The sequence below is a fragment of the Lygodium microphyllum genome, chromosome 4, assembly GCF_053477565.2.
Source record: "Lygodium microphyllum isolate KBCC chromosome 4, Lygodium_microphyllum_v1.1.10, whole genome shotgun sequence".
NCBI lineage: Eukaryota > Viridiplantae > Streptophyta > Polypodiopsida > Schizaeales > Lygodiaceae > Lygodium > Lygodium microphyllum.
In genome coordinates this window covers 128,434,822-128,460,694 of record NC_141138.1, presented here as the reverse complement: position 1 = coordinate 128,460,694, position 25,873 = coordinate 128,434,822, and the positions used below count along the sequence as shown (strand labels likewise).

Genomic DNA, 25,873 nt, shown 5'->3' with positions numbered 1-25,873 from the left:
CTCTTGGTTTCAAAAGTCGTTAGGCTAGTTAAGGGTTTGGCAAGTATTGTCAAGGTTCTGTAATTTGTGTATGTTTCTGGTCTCTTTCTCAAATATGTATTTAACCTCCTCATTCTGTGGTGACTGGTTAAGGTAGCAGATGGTCTGACTATTGATAAGATTCTGGAGGATTGGACAAGAATAAAGCCTGTTATTATGAAGGAGTGGGGTGAGACAAGCCGAGATCCTCTAGTTGACCTTTTTGGAAAAGTTAGAGATGATTGGATTTCCGGTGATTTGCATGGTTGGATTCGTGCAAACAGGTGAGCTTGTTTTGGTAACTGAAAATGGTAATAACAGATGCATGCAGTTCATTGATGGATTTTTCTCAAAGAGGCTACTAAAAATGTCTGTGGTTGAGCGCAGGTTTTACCCTGGAGTAATAGATTCTCTCAAATTTGCGACTTCAAAATTATTTATCGTGACTACCAAGCAAGTAATGCATCTACCCGACCATTAAACCCCCCAAAAGGAAAAAGAAAGAAAAAAGAAGACCCCCTGGGCATCTTTTTCCTTCAGGACAATCAACTATGTATTTAAAAGCCTAGAGAAAAGAAAGTGCTACAAAAAAGAGAGACAGAAGAAGAAGAGAGTTTCTAACTTTCTACATGAAGTGGGGGCAGGACGGTGGGTTAGAGAGTGAGCTTATTTAAGGAGACTGAAGTCATATATGAATAATGAGACTTGAGTGTAAAGTACAAGGCAAACACTGTCTCATCATGAAGTAAAAACTGGAGCGAAATAAAAACTAAATAAAATCAGAACTTGTCTGTTAGGCAGATGGACTAAGTCCAACATGTAGATCTGCCTATGTTGTCCCAAAGGTGAAGACCTAGTGGTTGAAACTCAGTCTCATAATCTTGAGGTTGTGGAAAGTCTTGCTAGGTGGATCACTTGGTTGGACACCTAAATTCACTTGGTGTGTTTGCGAAAAACGAGCTTTTACCCACTTGAACACTTGATTGGTCCTCCTTCTTGGCTGGTCACCAAGCAGTAGGGTCCTAGTGCAACCAAGCTGCCCTGTTCATATGGCTTGTGACTTATGAGCTATCCTATCTGTGCATAGGGGCAATGCTAGCGTGGCTTTGCTCACTCTCTCAGCTAATATTTTCAGGGGGACACACCTTGTGGGCATTCTAAGTCTTAGAAAGTGCTGCCATCACACCGCCACAATGTTGTAAGGGGCACATTTGTCATATGGTCTTTCCTCTGCTCCTTCAAATCATCAAGGTCCATGTGTCTGGGTGGATGCCTCTTATGGTGGGTAGTGATGGTCTAGATCTGGCAATAATGTGAAAAGGGTCTTTGGTGGCAGTTGTGGTGAAGAAATCCATGAGCATTCTCTGCATGTGGGCTTGAAGATGCTGTATCTCTCTCTTAGGAGGGTCTCTTTGTGCTGTCTTAGTGCTCTGATCTGGTTACCCATGCCTATGTAGTATTGAACACCATGAGTTTTTTTTTCCCAGGTCATTGAGAGGTCTTCTATGTCTCTGCAAAATGTCTGTAAAGCATCTAAATTCTGCCAAAACCCTTCAGAGAGTTTGAGATGAGCAAAATGTCATCAGATGACAAGATGGGTATCAAGAGTCAAGACTCCAGCAAGGCTTGCATTTGGGCCTCCAATCTGTTTATACAGTATGCAATCACCAATTATGTAGGTGAAAGTGGGCACCCTTGCTTCACCCCAATAGTGCTAGTCACTGTCTTATAGTCCATTTGGTGCACATGCATTCTTGTCACCTGATTCTTTTAACACATATACCCCTAGTGTATATCATGTGGTACCCCAATGCCTTGTAGTCTCCTCATGAGTCATGAGCCTAGCTCGTGGTACAATGTCAAAGGCTTTGTGCAAATTTAGAAACAAGAGTAAATACTCTTCCCATGTGTTCTCCCTCCTCTACGATTGCTTAGAGTGTTAAGTATATGGTCTAGTGTTGTAAATCCTTTCAAACCAGCCTGCCCTACAGATCTTTGCTGGTGTCTCTGAGAAGTGCTTTGCTAGTAAGCCATCATGGTCTTGGCTCTCCCTATCTGCAAGCTATCATTGGATGCTATTGATTGGCCTAGGTATCACATGGTGTGGTGCATGTGGCTGTCTTGTCCATCATACAAAGCTCTAACATGAAAATTGTGCCATGTCTTAGGTGCTACAATTGACATGGTGGCCCTTTGTCCTAAGACATGTTTGAAGATCTCTTGCTATGTTGCTCCAAAATAGTTGATAGATCTCTTTCTCAAGCTTAGCAGATAGTTGCATTACTTACAATAACTCAGGCAGTAATGCACTAAATACAAACCCTAAACGCAAAACACAAAACACATAAATGCAAAACACAAGACACAAAAACACAAACACAAGTAGGGATTGGTTGTGATTACAGACTGAAGGCATGTTTTCCTTTGCATTTACTGCTCCCTTTCTCTGCTTGGCATTGTCTGTTCCATTCCGCATCGGATACTCCCTGTCTACCTTGCCCTAGTCAATTTTCTTCTGTACCGTGGCCAACGAACCCCGATTATCTTGAGGACCCCTCTTATTGGTCACCTTTATTCTAGTGGTAGATCTTCTTTTGTTTTCTTGTAGGTACAAAATTGAAGGACATCTATGGCCGACATGTATGCTATGGGGGATCATGTGGTTTGGGATCATTCGGCGGACCGATTGCCATCCAATCTCTCTTTCCTATTATATTCTTTTGGGGCTTCTAGTCCCCGATTGGCATTGATCGCATCTCCTGAGAAGGTGCCAGTCCTACCCTCTCTCTTTGCATCTGACAAGCTGGATGGGATGAATTACCCTCTATGGTTGTGCCGCATGGAGTGTCTTGTCGACGATTGTGACCTTTGGGATTTTGTTATAGCCCCTATACCTTGACCTATTGTGGGTCCTCATGATGGTATGACCGCGGATTTGGTAACTTTATGGGATCGCAGAGTCTGCTATTCTCTCCTTTTGAGTTGTACAAATTTAGTGCTCACGCATATTTGACATCTTTGCACTAGAGTAGAGATTTGGAGGAGATTGGTATCTCTCTTTTGGATCCAAACATTTGGGCATCATTTATCCCTTGAGTTGAAGCTACAACAGCTCTTTGTCGCAGATTTTCCTACGATGAGGAATCACTTCCACAGGATGGAGGAGACAAGATGAGCTTTCATTCCTTGGTACAGACATTTCTTCGAAGGACCTAGCTGTGATACTTCTCTCACAATTTCTGACCTATGATGTGTTCTACACTAGTCTTCTCACTTCTCGTAGCTGGGAGACATTCACTTGGGAGGAGCTAATTTCATTGGTACTTGAGCATGATGCACATCATAGTGAGATAGATTCTTGCGGAGCCTGTGCACATAGCTTTGTCTATGTGGTTTTATCTACAGGTATAGGACAAGCCATGCAGAAGAAAGGGAAGAGGAAGAAGTTGGAGTCATCTTCTGACTTTGATACAGCTTTTGTAGGGAAGCGTAGAGATCCCACGTGTGCTCATTGTGGGAAGACTTGGCACCCCAAGGAGAAGTGTTGGAGGATATACCCTCAGCTATATTCGGGAGCGAAGGGTGAATCCATATCAGAGTCTTCATTTACCTCTACTTCGTCACTTGCTATTTCCACTGAGTTAGTGTTTCTATACATTTATCAGATGGAGGAGTCTTCTTTGACTATCTTTTCCTCTAAATAGCCTTGGCTCATTGCTAGTGGTACCTTGAGTCCTATGACTCCCCGAGGTGATTTGCTATAAGTTCTTGGTCTGTCCGAGGGTATCGTCATTGATGGTGACATTTCTTCGGTGCGTATTAGTGGTGTTGGCACCTTGCCTCTATTGTTTGACCATCCATCAAGCTCCGTTTTTGAGGCCTTATATGTTCCTAACTCGGCTTTCTCTTTCCTCTTAGTTCATGGCCTTCTTAGACTCGTGACCCATGTTGTCTTCACTGAGCCACCCGGCCGTCTTTATTGAGGATTCTTTTACAGGAGCCATTTTTGTGATAGGTTGGTAATAGCAGGGGCTATCTATGCTCCATTCCCCTTCCTTTGTGCAAGGCCCTCCGAGATAGTCATCTATTGCCGCGCTCATTTCCGATTGTGCACCATCTATTCTAGAGGTTCCATCCCATCCCCCACCTTTTCCTGTGGTGGTACCCTTGTACCTTCCATCCCTTTCAAAGGGGGATGATATTGGTTGATGTTGTTGTGGATTTTCTAGCCCTTTGTGTTTCAAAGGGGGCTTCCCAGGATCATGAGGAGTTTCTTCAAGGTTTCTAGTCTACTTTGGGCTTTTCTTTTATGTGGCTATCTCTTTTTTTTGTCATCGAGCCATTCCTTGCCACTTGACCCTTGGTCCTTGGTGTTTCTATGCAACTTATGGTACCTTTGATAGTTCCTTGCTATCGTCTCCTAGTTGGGTTCGAGGCTTGGGGGTCACCCATCCCCGCTGATTGGAGTTTTCAGGAGTGATCTATTCGAGGCCTCTCCGTTTTCTTTGTCCTTTGGTGGCTTTCTGTTTGATCTGATGTTTATATGGAGAGGGGGTCTTGCTTCTTGACTGATGTCAAGATCTTAGAGGGGGTGTTAGCAATCATGTGTGCCTTGTGTGGTCATCTCCTGCCTATGAGCCCCAGTTTGAGTTAGATGAGGACATTAGGAGCTTTGACATTGTATTTGTTTGTCACTTTATGTGTTTTAGACACTTCAGGTGGAGGGCACGTTAGTGCATTTCTTTTTGTGCACTTTTGGCTATTTTTTAGGGGTTTGACCATATTTGGGATTTTCCCTCTTTTTTGCCTATATATAGATGGTCTGCCCTCCCACTTTTATTATCCATCATTGATCCTTTGTGATCAGCCAGTCCCCCTCATTCTCTCATCCCCTTCCTACCGCCTGGTGCCCACACTGATGTGTAGAGTTGCACGTTGGGGCTGACTGTTGCAGCCTTATACCTTCAGCCATTGCAGTCACATTGTTCCTTCTCTCTTTTGCATTCTCTTTGTCTCCTTCTTCTCTCCGTGTTCACTTTCCTCTTTCCATTGCGCACTCTCATAGCTTCTATGCTTCATTACATGAAATGGTTGGGTCTTGAGACACTCCTAGAATCTAAGAGGGAGTGTTAGCGTGCCTATTTTAGTGTTGTCAGTTTGTCATCTCCCGGTTGTGAGCTCTTGTTAGAGTCTGATAGAGACATGGGAGCTTTGATATTTTAGTATGCATGGTTACGGCACCTTTGATAGCTCCTTGCTCTCTCTTTTAGTGGGGTTAGAGGCTTGCCTTACCCATTCTTGATTGGCATCATTGGATTGATTTGTTTGAGGCCTCTCCACTCCCATTGGCATATTGTGGCCTCCCGTTGGATCAGACTTTCATATATTGAGGAGGTCTTACTTCTTGGAGGACTTTCTCAACAGTGGCACTCTTCTTGCTACCCTCGGATCCATTCCATCTTCTTTGGTCTTCTACCATGTCCAAGATCTGAGAGGGGGTGTTAGTAGTCATGTGTGTCATTTATGGTCATCTTTTGCTTGTGAGTCTTAATTTGAGTTAGATGAGGACATTTGGAGCTTTGGCACTATGTTTGCTTGTCATTTTTTCAGTCCTAGACACTTTAGGTGGAGGTCACACTAGTGCATTTCATTTTTGGCATGGTGGCATTTTATCAATGGGTGGGCTGATTTGGGGCCCATATTTTGGGCCTAGTCTAATATGAACAATGGATGAGAGGAGAGTGAGGGGGGCAAGCTATAAATAGCCAAATTGATGCCACAACTAGAAGTTAGCTCACACTGACGCTCCGAGCTGCGTGTTGGGGCTGATTGTTACATCCTTATATCATTTAGTCTTTTGTCAATCTTGTTCCTTCATTCTACTACATTTCTCTGAGTCTCCTTCTCTACACTGCATGTTTACTTTCTTTTCCATTGTGCTCTCTCACACCTTCGTAGTAGTATCCCTCTCCCTCCCTTTCTATGATATAAGCTTGGTGCCCATATGGATGGACCATAGAATACTATGGGGGTGACCAACGTCTCAAAAACGTTAGAGCTTCTTCCATCTCTTGGACCTGAACATGGGCACAATATCTCTAGTGTTTCTAGGGCAGCATACTCTCTTGTTAGGCTTGCCTCAGTGTCTTCCTTATTGAGAATCAGGGGCCCACAGAAGTAATCTCTAGATAAACATATGTAGTACAATTCACTGGCTCTCCTCTATATCCCATATCTCCCAATCCATTGTAAGGTGTGTGAATGCCATTACCTTGGGTTTTCTGAGGTATGAAGTGAGATCCCTATCCTTGCGGAGTGTGTACAGCATCCAGGTGTCATTGTAGCCTCTTTGGCATAATTTAACAAGGAACATGCCACATGCACAGAGAAACACAGGTATCAATACTCCTGCCAATGGTGCACCAGTCCTCCAAGTTTGTCTACGTGACACCTCGTCAATGTCATTCCAAAGACGGTGGATGATAGAGGGAAGCCTTGCTTCACTCCTGTGGTCCTCGTCAGACCTTCAAGTTCCTTGACATTGACTGCTAATGACTCATACAAAGCAAGGGCTCCCCATATATTCTCCCCTGGTACTCCCTTGTCTTGCAGCCTCCTCATCAATCTAGCTCTAGGGATCAAAGGCTTTTTGGAACTTTACAAAACTGCTATAGATATTGTGGGCATGTGCTCTCCCTCTTGCATAATGCCTACAATGTAAGGACATAATCCAACAAGCAATATCCTCTCTGGAGACCTGTTTGTACTCAGGATTTGGGTCCATGTCTCTCTGCCCAGGGACGCAACTCATACTTCAAGACCGGCCATACATCTTGGCCAAGAAGTGGTTGTTTCAGTAAACCGATACCTGGGACAGTTGTGTTAAGACAACTCTTTTACACTAATCATGGCTTACAGTCTACTAGAATAATTTGCTTATGTTTTCATAAATCTGATTTGTATTTATTTGTAGTTACTGGGTTTCTTCGGATCTCTTGCTTTCAAGCTAGGTATGGTGTTGTTTGCCCAAGTATCTTAGAAGCCCTTACATATGGCTTGATTAACACGTGCCAGTAAAGTTGCCAAGATATCAGGTGCATGGAAAAAATGCTCTTCTACCAAATGATCACGATCTTGTGCTCTCCCACTGTAGAGTCCCTCTATGCTGTCTCGTACCATCTCTGCTGTGAAGAAGTATGATAGACTTGGCCCAAGGAAGTGAGGGAGGGGTGGCCGCATGGGGACATGGCAAAGGCGTGATGCATAGGTATGCTGCCTCTGGTAAGGTAATTCCTGTAGCGGGTGGATGTACGGAAGAGCCCCATACCTCCCTACAGTCCTGGCCCAAAATAATTGGTACAACTCTTGCTTCAACTTCTTCTTCCGCTGTACTAGACACTGGAGGAAAGTGTAAAAGTCATTGTCTATGAAAGGGCCTCAGCTACAGTAGGTGGTGCTGCCGTCTCCTTTCTGACTCCTCACGTGGCACTGATGATTACCCCTGATTATCTAGGAGATTGTCATTAGTAGGGGCCTCTCCTTGTGCTGAGCTTTGTCCCTGGCTGTTGGAATTGTATGCTTGCACATTGGTTCTCCATGGCTCTAAAACACAACCAAGATACAACTTTTGAATCAGTAAAATCTCATGGGCAATCTACTGTCTAATCATCATAACTTGATGTTGAAAACTAAAAGAGCAAGGGATTTCAAATTCATTTTTGTAATGGAGCTGCAATTGGCATGTGAAGTTTTCCATTAGTTCTTAGAATGATTACCCTTTAATGTTTGCATGTTAAGGTGGTGATCTCTGGTCATTTGAGTTTTTTAAATTACAAGAGCTATGATTGCCATGGACTGTTTAAAATTGATCAGAAGTGTTTTTGGTTTGTGTGTATGTGTTTGAGATATTGCTTTTTGACAGCTCGTCTTTCCTCTTCTCCATTTTGTGGCACCTAACAGGCAAGGTTTGCACAGCTACTGTTGAAAGAACTTGGAGGTCTTGACTTTCCCTCTGAACTCATTTATGGGTTGGGCACAGGGTCAGAATCATCCATTTCCATTCCTAGCTGTTCTTAAAGATCAGAGTGGTGTCAACTTTTATCGGAGAGCTGTTTCTATATAGATGTAAACAGTTTAATGTATTGACATAAAGTTTTTGTTGAATGGGTAGACCAAAGGTTGAAGTGTTAAAGCAACTCCAAAGCCAGCCAGAACACAAGGACCTTACATTACAGTGAGCACTTTTTCAAAATTCCCTGTATTAAGGTCATTTTTCTTTAATGCAACTGAATTGCTGACAGGTCAAAATCCAATTAAAATAACTGTTTAAGTGCCAAGTCAAAAGGTCTATAAATCATGCAGATTCACAAACTTCTGTGTTTGGTTGTACTTTTGTGCTGTGCAGTTTTGTTGAGGACAGGTTTGTTACCTTGCAAAACGTTATCAAGGAGCCACTTCTAGACAAGTGGAACTTATACCTTGGTAAGGATCATGAAAACAGAAAGCTTTTTAATTTTGAAGTTAGAAACCATAAGTTTTTGTATGTTTGATAGCTTATATATATATATGCATGCAATATATAGGTGTGGGGCTTGGGTGCGCAAAAGTGAAAAGTAGAGGTTGGAAATGACAAGTGTAGGGACACTTGTCTCTTCAAGATGACACATGTCCTATTCTAAATGCCACGTGCTACTTTTCTAGAGAAAGAAGCTTCTAAACCTTCTCCTCTAAAAATCTTTGAAATGGTTATGAATTTGAGATAGCCATTGAAGACAAATTTATTCCTTGTGAAATCTTAGAGCCTTTGAGGTGAACAAAATTTCCATTTGAGCAACTTTCAAAAATAGTAACTTTCTAAATTTTAGGAGCTGCCAAATTTAGATTCTAGAGAGTTTCATTGATTCATGGTTTATTTATTTAATCATGAGCATTTGGTTTCATTTTTTGAAATCATTCATTGTATAGGCTTCTAGTCGATGTGACTATTCGAGTGTAAGAGTCTTAGTCATCTGAGCTTTTTGGTCAATTAGATCACCCGGCTAAACTTTTAATTTCTCTTAGTCATCTCGTCAATGATGACCTAAGTATAATTATATGGTTTTTTGGCCATTGATCACCCTTAAATAGAAAAATAAACATTTAATAATGTTTTGAAACACTTAAATAATACAAATCGCCTTTCAGAGTATATGAGCATCAAATTAATTTGAATCATTGAGCCAATATGTCTTGGCAACAATTGATATACAAAAGGTTGGTTACATCTCTTCCTTTTGAAATCTGTCTTGTCCTCAAGACGTTGCTTAAAGTATTTCAAATCCTACAGCTTTTTCATAAGCTGCAAGTGTTTTTGGATAGTCTTTAAAATACTTGTTTGTAATCCATTTAGAATCTAAATAAGAGTAATTTTTAATTTCAAAAGGGGTTTTCTAGATACGTTTCTTCCTCGTTTTCTCATCACATGAAAGACTATTCTCTTTGGTTGAAGTATCTTCTTCAGTTCATCTACATCACTTGTATCCTCTATTTCAGGTTCTAATGGTGGAGGCTTTTCATAAGGCTTTCTAGACACGTTTCTTCCTTGTTTTCTTATATAAACGCCTCTACGAACACGAATCAAACCCACGTTCTTTAGGCGTTATAGTTAATTATATATTATTTCTCGTGGAAGAGATAAAAGGATTAGCTACGTGCATGGAACAAGGACGAGTCGTAGGATTTTTGTTTACTTTAAGCGCTAGGTTGCATGCGCGAAATGATAGAGTATAGAGTTTGCATAAGATTATATGCATGAAATGATAGCTTTTACACATATAAAATGATAACGTTTTCGCATTATTTCACATAAAGTAATAGCTTTTAAACCAGTTCAGTGCATGAATAGTCATTTAAAATTCATGCTTCGCGATCATGACTAAAAGAAATACATGAAATGATAGTTTCTGCTCATAGGATGCAATTGCACTGATGGATAGAAACCTAGATCTTCATGAGATCCGGTGCATTAGGAATAAGTATAATTTCCTGCGAATTGTTTTATCGATCATGCTGTCGACTATCGCAAATGGATACGCTCCTAGCTTAATTGAAGCTGGTGACCTAACCCTAAATGGATTGTCGACCCAAGTTATGCTTGGTTATTGAAAAGGTTGTAAAACCCTTGAGTGAGTGTTTTGATACATCCAAGTTAAATTCTGATTGTGCATGCAATGGGATTGCGGTGCCTTGAAGCAAGAGGTTGTGCATTCAACTGTTTGTTAATGTGGCTTTGAATGTTAACCCAAGTGGGGTGTGATTGATGATTGCATGGCCGGGTCTGAGATGACTGATTGCCATGGAAACAAAAAGGATGTTTTCCCTAGTTATTGTTTTTAAGCTGGTTGCTTCAACTGTGGGTGACTTCCTAAAGGGATAATTAAGGAAGGATAGCGTTAGCTACCCCCCACGAACCGCCAAACCCTAACCAAGAGGGTTGTGAATCCGCACCGGGAATGTGGACCGAACCCGCCGCGAGAGGTCTCTTTGTAGAAATTACTTGGCGTAGGAGGACGCTTGGGTGCCAATGGGGCCTCTGGCCGTAAATCCCAATGCCTCCGGGCCCTACACAAGTGTTCTACGTGACTCATGATGGGATCTCGAGGTCGTGATACTAGTTACAAGGCGGAATCTTGGTAGGATAAACCTTCAGGTTTTGTTGCCAGAAGATGGAAGGATTTTTCTGCGGAGGCAAAAAGGAACTCTTAATTCTCCTGTATGGGCGGAAGACAAACATTAATCCAAAGATAAGTTAAGGAAGTGTTTGATCTTGTGTTATCTTGCTTTTGTGTCAGTGCCCTAAATTACGTAAAGGAACTTGTGACTAATGGGATTAATTAAGGAAGCTGCTTTTATGTGTCAAACATAACGTGATAGGTAATTAGATAACTAAAACAATCCCCGAGGGAAGCGTGGTGGATATGACCAATGGGTCTATTCTACGGAAGGGTGGTCTCGATTAGCTGAGAGCTTTCCTAAAAGGAAATGTTAGGAAAAAGTCGGTCTATGATCTTAGACAATGTTGACTAGGAACCCGGACTTTAGGTCGATCCTAGTGGGAATGGCCGGATAAGTTCCGTTGCGGGGTAGACTCGAGAGACCCTAGTTGGCAAACCCCGTGTCATTCTTTGGGAGTGCCGGGCGGCGTCTTGTAGATATATCTCTCGATGGACTGCTAAGACGTGTCCCGCGATTTGAGGAGCGGGCACGTTACATATAGCCAAGATATGGGACTTAAGCTTAATGGAGTACGCCCAGACTTTACACGAAAATCGTCAATGAACGTCACAAAATACTTTGCACTACCCATAGACTGACAGGGCATGGGCCCATAAACATCCGAATGTACCAATGCCAAGGGCTCACTCATGCGTGTCCTACCAGACTTCTTATGTGTATTCCTAGTGTGTCTGCCATAAAGACAATGCTCACATGAATCAAAACATGCGTAGTCAAGGGGCGGTAAGTATTGCAAACCAGAAAGCATTTTCATTCCCTTCAAGGACATATGGCCCAAACGAGCATGCCAAAGAGATACATGTGGGATGGAACCCATTGACAAAACATGGTCAATAGAGAACCCATCAACTACAAGAGGATAGAGGCTGCTAGCTTTGTCACCTCTAGCAAGCATAAGTCTACAATGGGTGATCTTCCAGGCAGAATCCCCAAATGAAACATGAAACCTAGCATCATCAAGTTGTCCTACAGACATAAGACTGCATGTAAGCGCAGGTACATGACGTACATCCTGTAACAGAAAAGTACTGCCAGTAGAGAACTGCAGCCGTACATCCCCAATGCCAACAATAACAAGTGACCTGTCATCACCCAAGTGAACTGAACCAGAGATAGTGCGGTAGGAGTGGAACCACTCACAGCATGGTGTAACATGAAATGAAGCATAAGAATTCAAAAGCTAGCACTGCGCATACATAGAGTGAACATCGGTCAACGACATAGCATCACAAGAAGTAGCTACAAGTATGTATTCCTCATCGGAGTCATCAGTCTGCATGACATTTATCTTCTCGATTTTCACACTGGATTTCGCAAGCATAGTGTTGCGATCAGAGGACTTTTTCTGTACTTTGTCTTTCCCCTTCTCTTTGTGCTTCTCATTGCGCAAAACTCATGACACTGTGGGCGTATATGACTATTTTTGCCTCAATGATGACATGTCACATTAGCATTTCTTCCACGAGACTTGTTGCGCAACTTACCACACGACTTGGACCTAGACTTCTGCGAGTCTCTGTCATGGCCATTCCCACGGTCATTCTTGCCATTACCATCTCTGCCTCTAACAGTCAAAGCATGTGACACACGAGAGGCATCCAAGTTCTTACGGTTGATCTCTTCCTGTAGAAGAGCACTCTCTACATCAGGCAAGTTCAAAATAGTAGCATGAGCACATAAGGCAGTGCGGAATACATCCCATGATTCACTTAGAGTCTCAAGCAAAAATAATGGAGTAACCTCATCATTAAAGATAATACCCTACGAAGTTAAGTTCTTGAGAATAGCATGGAATTGGCTCAAACGAGCAGACATTGTTATATTCTCCTTATGCGCAGGTCTATAAGCTGCTTCAGCCAATACATCTGACTTGCTGGACTTTTCTTGTCATAGAGGTTCTTAATTTTATCCCAAAGTTGCCAAGCACTCTGTGCTTCTTCAACCACATTATAATGCACCTGTTCAATGAGAGACAAGATGAGGGTGGACTTGCATAACTCATCAAGCTCATCCCATTCGTCATCAGTCATAGTTTCAGGCTGCTCGCCATGCATCCTTAGTGGCTTTATCTGCGATTTTTGCACCAATATCTGCCAAACTTGGCTCTTTCAATAGGCATAATTCGTACCATCAAGCTTAATCATGTTGAAGATAGCACTGTCAGTGGAAGAATAACCCATAATACAGTCTAAAAAAGTGCAGACAGTTCAAAACTGCTTGCCGTTTTTTGCTGTAAACAATCAAAAATACCACCGAAACCAAGGCAAAATGACCACGAATTGATAGCTAATGATGCTGCCCACCAAGTACCATCAAAAGTACATAAAATCAAGATGATTCAGCATGAAAATTCCACATCAGTCCATACATAACTGCTTGCTGTAATAAATTACAGCCAGGTACAATGAGGGAAAACTGTAGGCAAAATCAATGCACTAAGTCAACCACTGACTGCCAAAGCATAACCAGCATCAAGCGGGCATTAATCAGCATATGACAGTCATACGGACATCGAGCAAACACCCAAGCATGTCAAACGAATCCGTTAGTAAGCCAGCACACCCCTTGTGTAATAGGGCAAAGTGTACACAACACTGGCAAGACCTGACACAAAGAGGTGTATACTCAGGGAGTACGAAGCCCAAATCAGCCCAAGTATATGTATGTGGACCACGGTATATCAACCATGCAACATCCAAGTGAAGAAGATCCCAATCTCAGAAGACTCAAAGCTCAATAGTATAAACAACCTGCTCAATGTTTGCCAAACATCCAACGATACTCCCATTAGCACAAAAGCCGTATGGATCAAGCCAAGAAGCTCAAGAAGGGCATATGAGAGCACCAGTGACGAAAGATCCAAGATCAGACATCAATAAGACATCATGGGCATATAGGCTTTGTAGCCTCCAATTAGAGCATCCATAGATATCAATGTATCCCAAATACAACTTTGGCAAGCCAAGAAATATCCCAAGTAAGTTCCCGGAAGCCAGATGCAAGCCAAGACAAGGCATAGTAGCAATCGGCTCCAAACAATGTAAGTAGCATGTAGTAGTGGCATAGGCCAAGCATGTTAAGGCCAGTCAGACATAGGTAACATACATGTCATATGTACATCCAAGACGGAGCATCAAATGCATTCCAAAGCCAAGCTCAAGCTCAAATGAAGATCCGGAACCAAAGATAAGCTCGATGTCGTACTCGGAAGGTCAATACTTCATTGCATATCCCAAAGACATAGCCCGAAACCAATAGGCATAACCAAATTGGAGGTAAAATAACCTGTCAACCAAGGTAGCATAAATCCCAACCAACAATCAAGTGTCCGCATCCAAATCAAGACTCAATAGCTCTCAAATAGCATATCCAAGCATAAATCATGATGACCAAACATCAATACATTCAACAGGACACCCAAATGTCAACAAAGAGCATTATGTATAAGCCATCCTTGATAAAACCTTGCTGCCCAAACAATGTACAGTAGTAAATCCCTTCATAAATCGAGCTATGGAAGCTCAAACCAAGTCCCAAAGCATCTCAAAACATTGGGCAAACATCCCCAAAGTATCTGGGCATCAAATACCAAGCCTCGGGAGCATCACATAAGCTAAGAGCATGACATTTTCTTGTTGTAAATTAACTCAGATCTGTTGCAGAAAATGCTGTGATCAGAATTTGGCAGATCTGACATTGCCATCACGTCTGGAGCGTGCCAAAACCCAAAGTTAGACTCTTATCTTGCTTAAATCGGGTTTCGGATGCTCGAGATATGAGAAAAAATGGGATTTTTGAGTCAGATTTTGAAACGGGTGCAAAAAAACGTGAGCTGACTGTGGGGCCTGCTGGTTATGCTGAGGATGAGGGGGCAAATGGGGGCATACAAGGTGCCCAATGAAGCTAAGGAATACTTGCAAAGAGCCTATGAGGGCCGGGGAGAGGCAGGATATGAAATCTTACCTCGGGGGGAAGAAGCCATGGCTGGCATTGAAGCTCCAAGCTCTAGGTCTTCAATCCGGGCTTAAGTAATGCCGGGCCAAGCTCCATGATCAAGCTCTAATCCAAAGCTTTGATACTAGTTCAAAGGTGAGAAGGATTGAAACTTGCTTGGAAGTGAGCTATGGCGGAGAGCAAGAGCAAGAAGAGAGAGAGACACAAATGGGAACTCCAACAGTCACAATGTGTGACCAGGCCTTCTTTTATTCAAACTGTCACTAAAAGAATAAAGAATAAAGTGACGGTGACGGGCGTCCGCCATCTGCAATGTGCAGTGGCGGGAACTGTCAGTGTAGTAATACACGGGCGGCTAGGCAGAGGCGCCTTTACCCCCAACACTTGTTCTTCTTGGATTTGTTGTCCTCCTTATTCTTTTGGTCCTTCTCCTTCTTCCGAGAGGCTTGACCAACCAATGCCTCCGATTTGGAAGCATTCTGTCCCTTCAACTGTTCCTCTTGGTCCAAGACTATAGGAACTAACTCTTCCCACCGAAGAGTCGACTCCCGCCCTGATGCAATAAGGGCGGAATAAAAAGTACTGAATCGTAGCGGCAATTGGGACAGTAATGTGATTGCCATGTCTTTGGAGGAAATAGGCTTTCTCGCATTTTGAACCTGCATCTGAAGCTGTCGAAGCTTGTTGATGTGTTCTCGAAGCGAAGAATACTTATTCATGGACAAGGTCCGCATCTGCACCTCCAAAGAAACCCTCTTCATCAGGGTCATCTGGTTGTACATCTGATCGCGAGCTCTAGCCATATCTCTCGAGCCATCGTCAAGTGCTCGATGTGAGCTATCACGGCTGTAGTGCAAGATAGAAACAAAAAAGATCGAATCCTGGCATTCAGTTTGTCCCAATGAGACCGAGCCTTGGTCAACTCCACACGAGCATTGGAAGAGAGTTTGGACTCATCCCTTACCGAGGGTCTGTTAATCTCCTCCATCACCAGTTTCGCCAAATCATAAGACTCCAAAATGGCCGACATCATCACCCGCCAGATGCGGTAATTGTCACCATCAAGCTTTTGATCCGATGGAAGAGCTGGTAGGACAGACACCTTCTTGTCCATGATCGCCCGGAACTCCAAATCAGTCTCTGTAGACATGTTAACCTGCAATACTTGCAGTAAATTCACCGATTAGACTCCTTTCCCGCACTCCCACGCTCGCTTCAGCCTTGATTAGATGCGCAACCCTCCTGCTCGCCCTTGAATCCTGGAAACGCAGCCTTGTGTCGCGCTGAAATCTCCTCTTTAGATACGTTCAGCCCTCAGTCAGTCCATCTTCACTGCTCTGATACCATGTTAGAGTGTAGCGATGCGGAAGCGTAGGACAAAGACTGAGAGAGAGTGAACACAGAGAGAAGAGAGAGAGAGAGAAAAGGAGAGTGTAAACACAGAAAATCTGCAGTGCAGTATGCTGTATAAAAGTGCAGAAATATACAAGGGGGTAGAGGAAATATCTGCGTATGTCTCCGACTTGATGACTTCGATCTCTGTCAGCCCGAGCACAGTCTGTCTCAGCCAACAGATCTCAAGATCAGAATCTGAAAATGAATGAATGAATGCTGGAGTGTGCCACAAACAGGCTATAAATAGCCAAAAAATAGGAAATAACTGGACAAAGTCGGCTGCCGGCTGCCGGCTGCATTAAATGCAGCAGCATTTACTGCAGTCTTGCATTAAATGCAGCCGACTGCAGTAAACTGGCCGACTGTGCAGTAAAACTGTTCGATTGCAGGCTGCCACATGGCACCTGTGCAGTCTGCTGGGTGGCAGCCTGCTGACGTGGCACTACCGTACTCTGCTGTCCACCAACTGTCCACTGTCTAACAAACTCTCCTAGATGATTTTAAAGTCTTCGTCAGAAGCATACATGTTCCTCATACTAATGAAATTTGTATGATGAATCATGGACATTGCATGAATTTGAGGTCTTTTTGATAAGATATCAAGTACCTTGTTTTCCTTCCTAGGAATATATAGTATTTGAAGGTCAAATTCAGCTAAATAATTGGCCTATCAAATATGCTTCTCAGAAATCTTTGATTGGTTGAGAAAATGTCTTAGACTATCATGGTCCATCTTGATGAGAAATTCTCAACCTAAAAGACAGTGTCTCCAATGTTTTAAATCTCTAATAATGGCCATTAACTTCTTTTCATAGTAGGTAGCAGCATTCTTTTTTGCATTTTACAATCTTTGTTTGCATAAGTAATTGCATGTTCTTCCTGGTTTAAGATTGCTCCAATGCAGTCTCTTAAACCATCACATTCTACAAAGAGATATTTTGAGAAATTAGGTACAATCAAAACAGGTTCTTTGTTGATATTGAACTTTAGAGCTTCAAAAGCTTCCTTCTCTAGTTTGATCCAATGAAATACCAGTGCTTTCTTGGTTAAATCATGCAATGGTTTAGCAATCACAGCAAACCATTTAATGAATCTCATGTAATAAGAGCATAATCCCAAGGAACTTTGAACTTCATGAAGACTAGTCATTTTGACCATTGTACAATAGCCTTGACTTTTTCTGGATCCATCTGAATCCCATCTTTGGATACAATATGGCCCAAGTAGTGAATCTCTTCTAGAAAAAATTTACTCTTTTTGCCATTCACATAAAGTGTGTGTTTGCGGAGCTCTTAAAATACTATTTTCAAGTGTTTCTTATACTCTTCTTCATATTTAAAATGAACCAAAAAATCATCAAGAAAGTACTTGTAAACTTTCGATGTGCTCTAAAGATTCTTTTCATCATTCTATTAAAGATTGTAGGAACGTTGGTGAGACCAAATGGTAACACAAGAAACTCATACGAACCAAAAGTTGTCCTGAATGTTATTTTATGAATATCTCGAGGAGCAATCATTATCTAATGGCAGGCGCTCTTCAAGTCAATCCGACTGAATACTTTGGATCCATTAAATCTATCTAAGATATCATCAATTTTTGAAATGGGAAACCTATTCTGAATTGTACTTTTGTTGAGGGCCTTGTAGTCCACACATATGTGCGAAGATTTATCTTTTTTTTGCACTAAGAGGATTGGAGAGCAAAAAGGTGAGGAACTAGATCTTATTAGACTCTTCTCCAATAGCTCATTCATTTGCTTTGCAGGGTATTCCTAATATAATATCACTATGACCAAGATCTCCCATGACAAAACTCTCATGATTCACATAACGTACTATCTCAATTTGTAGTTTCCCAAGAATGGGAGTAACTTTTGACTTTATTCCTTGAAAAGTAGCACGTGACATTTCTAGTGTTCCAAACCTCTTCTTTGGTAGATATAGATCTTCAACAATTTGATGATGGATATAATGATATTTAGCCCTTGTATCAAAATGAATGAGAACAGGTTAATTAGCAATCTTATCCTAAGCCATAAAAAGTTTCATTTTCTCTGACAAAGTTTCATCCTGTTGTAAGGATTCCTTAGGTACAGCATTCGCTTGAGGTGTCTTTTGGGTTGGTTTTCCTTCTTTGTCTTATTAGGGCATTGATCAGCCATGTATTGTTTTTCTCCATAAGAGAAACATTGTTATTCTCTTGTATGTTCTGCTAATTGCTAATATTTTAGCTTCTTTTTGGATGGCAAAGGTGATGTATCTCTATCCTTATGCTTTAATTCTTGTTTATCTAACTTTTTTTGTCAAATATCTTGGTTTTTTTCCTTCGTGGTTCTTCTTTTGAGGCTTTACTAAGCATCCATGGTATATGGAGTTCTTCAGCTTCTAAGGCCATATCTGTCAGAGTGAAGCAATGCGGAAGCGAATGATCGTGACAAAGAGTGAACAGAGAGAGAAGAGAGAGAGAAAGAGACAGTGAAACGCAGAAAATCTGGAGTGAAGAATGCTGTATAAGGATGTAGAACTATACATGGGTGAAGAGAGAATATCAGTGTATGTCTCCACCTTGAAGATCTCGGTCTCCGTCAAACCTGGGAGCAATCTCTGCAGTCTGCAGCTTGAAATGTGTGAGACACAATTGACTGAGGCTGCTGAATACAAAGCCTATTTACAGGCTGAAAATAATGGCAGGAAATAATCAGGTTGGCTGTAATTAATGCAGCCAATTGCTGCAATCCGACTACTGCCACATGGCAGTTGGCCGACTGCCTACCACGTGGCACCTGCCTGCATGGCCCTGCCTATCCAGGTGATGACTCTAACACCCCCTCTCCGATCTTGGATAAGGCAGCAGACGGAGGGATTTGGAATGTCGGCGAAGTAGAGCCTGGGGAAGTGCCTTCGTAAACAAACGTGCAAGGTTGTCTTCAATCTTACAGTATTCCAATCGATGGTCTCATCCAGAAGCTTCTCTTTGATGAAGTGGTATTGGATCTCTATGTGCTTCATCCGGGCATGAAATGCAGGACCGTGCCAAGGCAATGCAACTCTCATTATCACATCGCAGAATAGTAGGACGAGTCTTGGGGCAACCAAGCTCCTCCAACAATTGCCGAAGCCACATAGTCTCACATGTGGTAGAAGATGCGGCTTGATACTCTGCCTCAATCGAAGATAGGGCTATTGTGGGCTGCTTCTTGCTACTCCAAGAGATAGCACCAGCACCCAAGGTACAACAATAACCTGTAGTAGACCGCCTTTGGTCCACATCGCCAACCCAATCCAAATCACTTCAACCTGCAAGAACAAGATTGGAAGTACCAGTATCTATTGGATAGGAAATCCCTAGATTGGAGGTTCCCCTCAGAAACCATAGTATCCTTTGAGCAGCCTGCCAATGCACCTGTTGAGGTGCACTCATGAACCCAGCCAAGAGACCAACAAAACATAGATCAACCCGTGGTGTGGAGCCAAATCAATGATCCAATCGGTTGACGATAGCGGGTAGCATTCACCAAAGGAGAATTTGAGTGTGAAGTGGCCTTCCAGTTCGGATCCATAGGAGTAGAAATGGACCGACAATCCTCCATCTCAAAAGTCATCAAGAGCGCTTGTATATATCTTTGCTAAGAGATGAAAATCCCCCTCTGAGTTTGATAAATCTTGTGGCCCAAAAAGAAATGGAGAAGTCCTAAGTCTGTCATCTCAAACTTCTGATGTAAAGCTGCCTTCGTCTCTTCGACCTTTTGGGCATGGTCATTTGTAACATCAAGTCATCAACATAGAAAACAAACAACACATAATCACCCTCGAAAGTGTGCACATAAAGTTGCGGATTGACCTAGAGTGAGAAATCACTCAATCTTCTTGTTTTAAGCACGTGAAGCCTGCTTCAGGCCATACGACCTGTAGTAGACCGCCTTTGGTCCACATCGCCAGCCTAATCGGAATCACTTCAACCTGCAAGAACAAGATCGGAAGTACCAGTACTTGTTGGATAAGAAATCCCTAGGTTGGAGGTTCCCCTCAGAAACCATAGTATCCTCTGAGCAGCCTGCCAATGCACCTGTTGAGGTGCACTCATGAACCTAGCCAAGAGACCAACAAAACATAGATCAACCCGTGGTGTGGAGCCAAATCAATGATCCAATTGATTGAGGATAGCGGGTAGCATTCACCAAAGGAGAATCTGAGTGTGAAGTGGCCTTCCGGTTCGGATCCATAGGAGTAGAAATGGACCGATAATCCTCCATCTCAAAAGTCACCAAGAGCGCTTGTACATATCTTTGCTAAGAGATGAAAATCCTCCTTTGAGTTTGGTAAATCTCCTGGCCCAAAAAGAAATGGAGAAGTCCTAAGTCTGTCATCTCAAACTTCTGATGTAAAGCTGTCTTCGTCTTTTCAACCTTTTGGGCATGGTCACATGTAACAATCAAGTCATCAACATATAAAACAAACAACACATAATCACCCTTGAAAGTGTGCACATAAAGTTGCGGATTGACCTAGAGTGAGACATCACTTAATCTTCTTGTTTTAAGCACGTGAAGCCTGCTTCAGGCCTTACGACTTGTAGTAGACCGCCTTTGGTCCACATCGCAAGCCCAATCGGAATCACTTCAACCTACAAGAACAAGATCGGAAGTACCAGTACTTGTTGGATAGGAAATCCCTAGGTTGGAGGTTCCCCTCAGAAACGGTAGTATTCTCTGAGCAACCTGCCAATGCACCTGTTGAGGTGCACTCATGAACCTAGCCAAGAGACCAACAAAACATAGATCAACTCGTGTGTTGAGGAGCCAAATCAATGATCCAGTTAGTTGACGATAGCAGGTAGCATTCACCAAAGGAGAATCTGAGTGTGAAGTGGCCTTCCAGTTTGAATCCATAGGAGTAGAAATGGACCGACAATCCTCCATCTCAAAAGTCACCAAGAGGGCTTGTACATATCTTTGCTAAGAGATGAAAATCCCCCTCTGAGTTTGATGAATCTCGTGGCCCAAAAAGAAATGGAGAAGTCCTAAGTGTGTCATCTCAAACTTTTGATGTAAAGCTGCCTTCATCTCTTCAACCTTTTGGGCATGGTCACGTGTAACAATCAACTCATAAACATACAAAACAAACAACACATAATCACCCTCGAAAGTGTGCACATAAAGTTGCGGATTGACCTAGAGTGAGAAATCACTCAATCTTCTTGTTTTAAGCACGTGAAGCCTGCTTCAGGCCATACGACCTGTTGTAGACCGCCTTTGGTCCACATCGCCAGCCCAATCAGAATCACTTCAACCTGCAAGAACAAGATCGCAAGTACTAGTACCTGTTGGATAGAAAATCCCTAGGTTGGAGGTTCCCCTCAGAAACCGTAGTATCCTCTGAGCAGCCTGCCAATGCACCTGTTGAGGTGCACTCATGAACCCAGCCAAGATACCAACAAAACATAGATCAACCCATGTGTTGAGGAGCCAAATCAATGATCCAATCAGTTGACGATAGCGGGTAGCATTCACCAAAGGAGAATTTGAGTGTGAAGTGGCCTTCGAGTTTGGATCCATAGGAGTAGAAATGGACCGACAATCCTCCATCTCAAAAGTCACCAAGAGCGCTTGTACGTATCTTTGCTAAGAGATGAAAATCCCCCTTTGAGTTTGATAAATCTCGTGGCCCAAAAAGAAATGGAGAAGTCCTAAGTTTGTCATCTCAAACTTCTGATGTAAAGCTGCCTTCGTCTCTTTGACCTTTTGGGCATGGTCACGTGTAACAATCAAGTCATCAACATACAAAACAAACAACACATAATCACCCTCGAAAGTGTACACATAAAGTTGCGGATTGACCTAGAGTGAGAAATCACTTAATCTTCTTGTTTTAAGCACGTGAAGCCTACTTGTTATGGGCCATCTCGATCACACTGCGATTCTTGTGCTCCAAGATGCCATTCTTCTGAGGGGTGTTTGTATTGGCAACCTCTTGGAGAATACCATGATTTGCACAAAACCGAGAAAACTCATTAGAAACAAATTCTCCGCCATTATCTGATCATAAGTTATTCAGCTTCCGCTCCGATTGGTTCTCCTCAAAGAGCAACCAATCCTTAAAGTTGGAGAAAGCCTCCGACTTCAACTTCAAGAAATAGGCCCATGTCATCCTGCTGTAATCATCTACAATGGGCATGAAATACAAGCTCCCTCGAAGGGATTCCGTCCTCATCGGTCCACAAAGATCGGTAGAAATAAGCTCCAATGGTGCTAAAGACCGCCTTGAAGCCTTACTGGGAACAACATTACGAGTCTGCTTCCCAAGGATGCAGGATACACAAGGCTGCTGACTCACCATAATATTCGGCAAACCTTGAACAAGGTGGTTCTTAGATGCCTTCTGAAGGTAATCATAATTGAGGTGACCAAATCAAGCATGGCAAAGCTCGGACTGAGTTTGAGAGATAAGAAGAAGAGAAGTCAAGGTAGAAGAAAACCGCAACTTGCAGACTCCATTCTCCTCATAACTTGAAGAAAGAACTTGTCTCGATCCTCAATCAAGAATCCAAAAAGAATCCACATCAAATTCTACCAAAAGGCCGAGGGCACAAATCTTGTGCACCAAGATAAGATGATATTTGAAAGCCGGCACATAAAGTACCTCAGATGCATAGGCACCACCACGCTCGTTTGGAATAAGATGCATGTTGCCTCGTCCCTGAATAGGAATAGACGAACTATCTCCAATGAGAATTTGACCATGAGAAGGCTCCAAATGAGTAACACCTGCGGAAGAAATAGTCACGTGCCTAGAGGCATCATTGTCAACAATCCACTCCCGAGTAAATGGGGCCATCAACGCAACATCAGAAGCTAGCAAGGTCGAATCCTCAACCACCTCCAAATGGAGGAAAGCATTTGACGAGGGAGCTGCTGGCGCTCCGGAATCCTTTGAGTTATTCTCCTTCTTCTCCTTGTCGGGGCAACCAGTGACATGTTTTGCCACAAATGTGACAAGTAGACTCCTTCTCTTTGTTTTTCTTAGATTTGTTGTTGTTCTTCTTCTTTTGGTCCTTTCCCTTCTTTTGAGAGGATTGACCAACCAAACCCTTAGATTTCGAAGCATTGATTCCTTTCAGTTGCTCCTCTTGGTCCAAGACCATAGGAACCAATTGTTTCCTCCGAAGAGATTGAGACCGCCCTGAATTAATCAAGGCAGAATAAAAACCACCGAAGCGAGGTGGTAATTGGGAAAGGAGAGTTATCACCATGTCTTCAGAAGTGATCACCTTTCCTGCGTTTTGAACCTGCATCTGAAGCTGCTTTAGCTTGTTGATATACTCCTGCATGCATGATGACTTGTTGACACTCATGGTCCTCATTTGCATTTCCAAAGAGACTCGCTTCTCGACGGTCATCCGATTATACATTTGATCCAACTCCAGCCATATCTCTCTAGCCACCGTCAAATGCTTTATATAAGAGAGAACAACTGCAGTACATGAGATAAAAATGAGTGAATGCGAGTATTGAGTTTATCCCAATGTGCTTGAGCCTTTGCCAACTTCGCCTTCTCACTGGAAGAGAGTCTGGACTCGTCTTGCGAAGAAGAACGATTGATAGCCTTCGTAATAAGCTCCACCAAACCATAGGACTCCAATATGGCAAGCATCATGACCCGCCGGATGCAGTAGTTCTCACCATCGAGCTTTTGATCTGAAGGAAGAGCCAGTAGGATGGGCACCTTTTGGTCCATGATCGCTTGAAACTCTGTCTTGGCCTTAGAATACATATTCACCTACAATGCTTGCACAAAACACAAAGAGCAGCTCCCTGTGACTGTGAAAATACAGCCTACTAGGGCTATGGTTCACTTGTCCCGCTCCTTCTTCACCCGTCGGAGGCAATGAAAAGGTAAAATCTGCACTTGAAGGCCCAAAACGCAGTCTTCTTCCTTCTCTGACAGCAAAAAAACAGCAGCAGCTTCAGCAAATCTTCTCTTTTTTCACATGCCCACGCTCGCCTCAGCCTTTTTCTGATGCGAAGCTCACCTATGCACACTTGAACGCTGAAAATGCAGCCTTGTGTCGCGCTGAAATTTCCTCTTCGGATGGGTCCTTCAATGCTCTGATACCATGTTAGAGTGAAGCAATGTGGAAGCGAATGACCGTGACAAAGAGTGAACAGAGACACAGAGAGAGAGAGAGAGAGAGAGAGAGAGAGAGAGAGAGAGAGAGAGAGAGAGAGAGAGAGAGAGAGAGAGAGAGAGAGAGAGAGAGAGAGAATCTGCAGTGAAGAATGTGTATAAGGATGCAAGAATTATACACGAGTGCAGAGAGAATATCTGTGTATGTCTCCATCTCGAAGATCTCCGTCTCCGTCAGCTTTGAGAGCAATCTCCGCAGTCTGCAGCCTGAAATCTATGAGACACAACTGACCGAGGCTGTTGAATACAAAGCCTATTTATAGGCTGAAAATAATGGTAGGAAATAATTAGGTCGGCTGCAATTAATGCAGCCAACTGCTGTAGTCCAACTACTGTTATGTGGCCAGCTGGCCGACTGCCTGCCATGTGGCACCTGCCTGTCCAGGTGATGACTCTAACAGTATCTTGGGTTGCTTTCAAAGCATCAAGCTTTGTCATCTTGACATCTCGTCGTATTGGTGGATGTAATCCATAGATAAACTTTCTCATTTTCATATTGAAAGAAACTTCATTAAGAGATATAGATTAAAGAGAAACAACTGCAAACTTGTTGATATATGTTTCAGCATTGTCTCCATAGCTTTGCTTCAGCTTGTCCCATTCTTAGTGCATATCAGCTTCAAAGGATGAAGGTAGAAACTTCTTGTTAAACATCTCAAACTCTTTTCAAGACTTGGGTTTCTTTCCCTTTTGAATAACTTTGAGCCATCAATTTAAAGCGACATCCTTTAGATGCATTTAACCATCCTAATCTTTGATTTTTCTATATAATCTTCACCACCAAAAGCAACATCAAGTTGTCTAGTAAAAGATAGCTTTTTGAGAATCTCTCGTACTATAGATAACGTCAAACTCGACGCTCTTTTCTCTAGGCTTGAAGTTTCTTTCAGTATCGTTTTCCTTTGCTAAAAGCATCTTTGGAGATTTAGCTACCATGGAAATAGCCAGTTCTTTGACTTTCTCATTGCCCTTCTCCATGGAGGGATTCTTGGGACAAGAGGAGGCAGCTTGTGTATGATGAGACTTTGAAGTCATTGTTTGGGTACGTCCTCGAATGATAGGTGATGTATTGCCTTTCATAGACTTAGTTGCATCAATAACATTGACATCTTTCATACTAAGATAGGCCTTGATAGTTGTAATACCATATGTCTCAAGAGCCTTCTCTTTAAGGAAATCTTCAAAGACCTTCGCTTTAGCACGTACTTTAGCCCTTCTCTCTATCAAATCTTGAATTATTGGATCGGCTTCCAGCTCCTTGTATCTTTGTATCTTCTCATGATTAGAGAAGCATACAAATACAGAGTGTTGGGAGCCTTCCAGTTGTTCACAAAAATTCTTCTCTTCGTCTCTTGACATGGTGAAAAAGTTGAGCCCAAAGATCTTGTCACCCCAGAAAAGTTCTCGCAATGACGAAGTCTTGGCATTGATACCAATATAAGTGCGGGGAAGAATATGAGAATGACAATACTTTGAACTTAAGTAACTCGATCAATTATCACCAAGAGAGAGAGAGAGAGAGAGAGAGAGAGAGAGAGAGAGAGAGA

General features: G+C 42.6%; 1 protein-coding gene across 1 annotated transcript in view; it reads left to right on the top strand.

Annotated features, from left to right (window-relative positions):
- The window catches only part of LOC148037614 (ribosomal RNA small subunit methyltransferase G), a 77,421-nt gene that overhangs the window by 28,386 nt on the left and 23,162 nt on the right, over positions 1–25,873 (top strand). Inside the window, exons 4-8 of the mRNA XM_087676568.1 lie at positions 133–302; positions 406–475; positions 7,978–8,057; positions 8,189–8,251; positions 8,423–8,499. Coding sequence (XP_087532694.1) covers positions 133–302; positions 406–475; positions 7,978–8,057; positions 8,189–8,251; positions 8,423–8,499 — 460 coding nt within the window. The remainder of the gene's footprint in view (positions 1–132; positions 303–405; positions 476–7,977; positions 8,058–8,188; positions 8,252–8,422; positions 8,500–25,873) is intronic.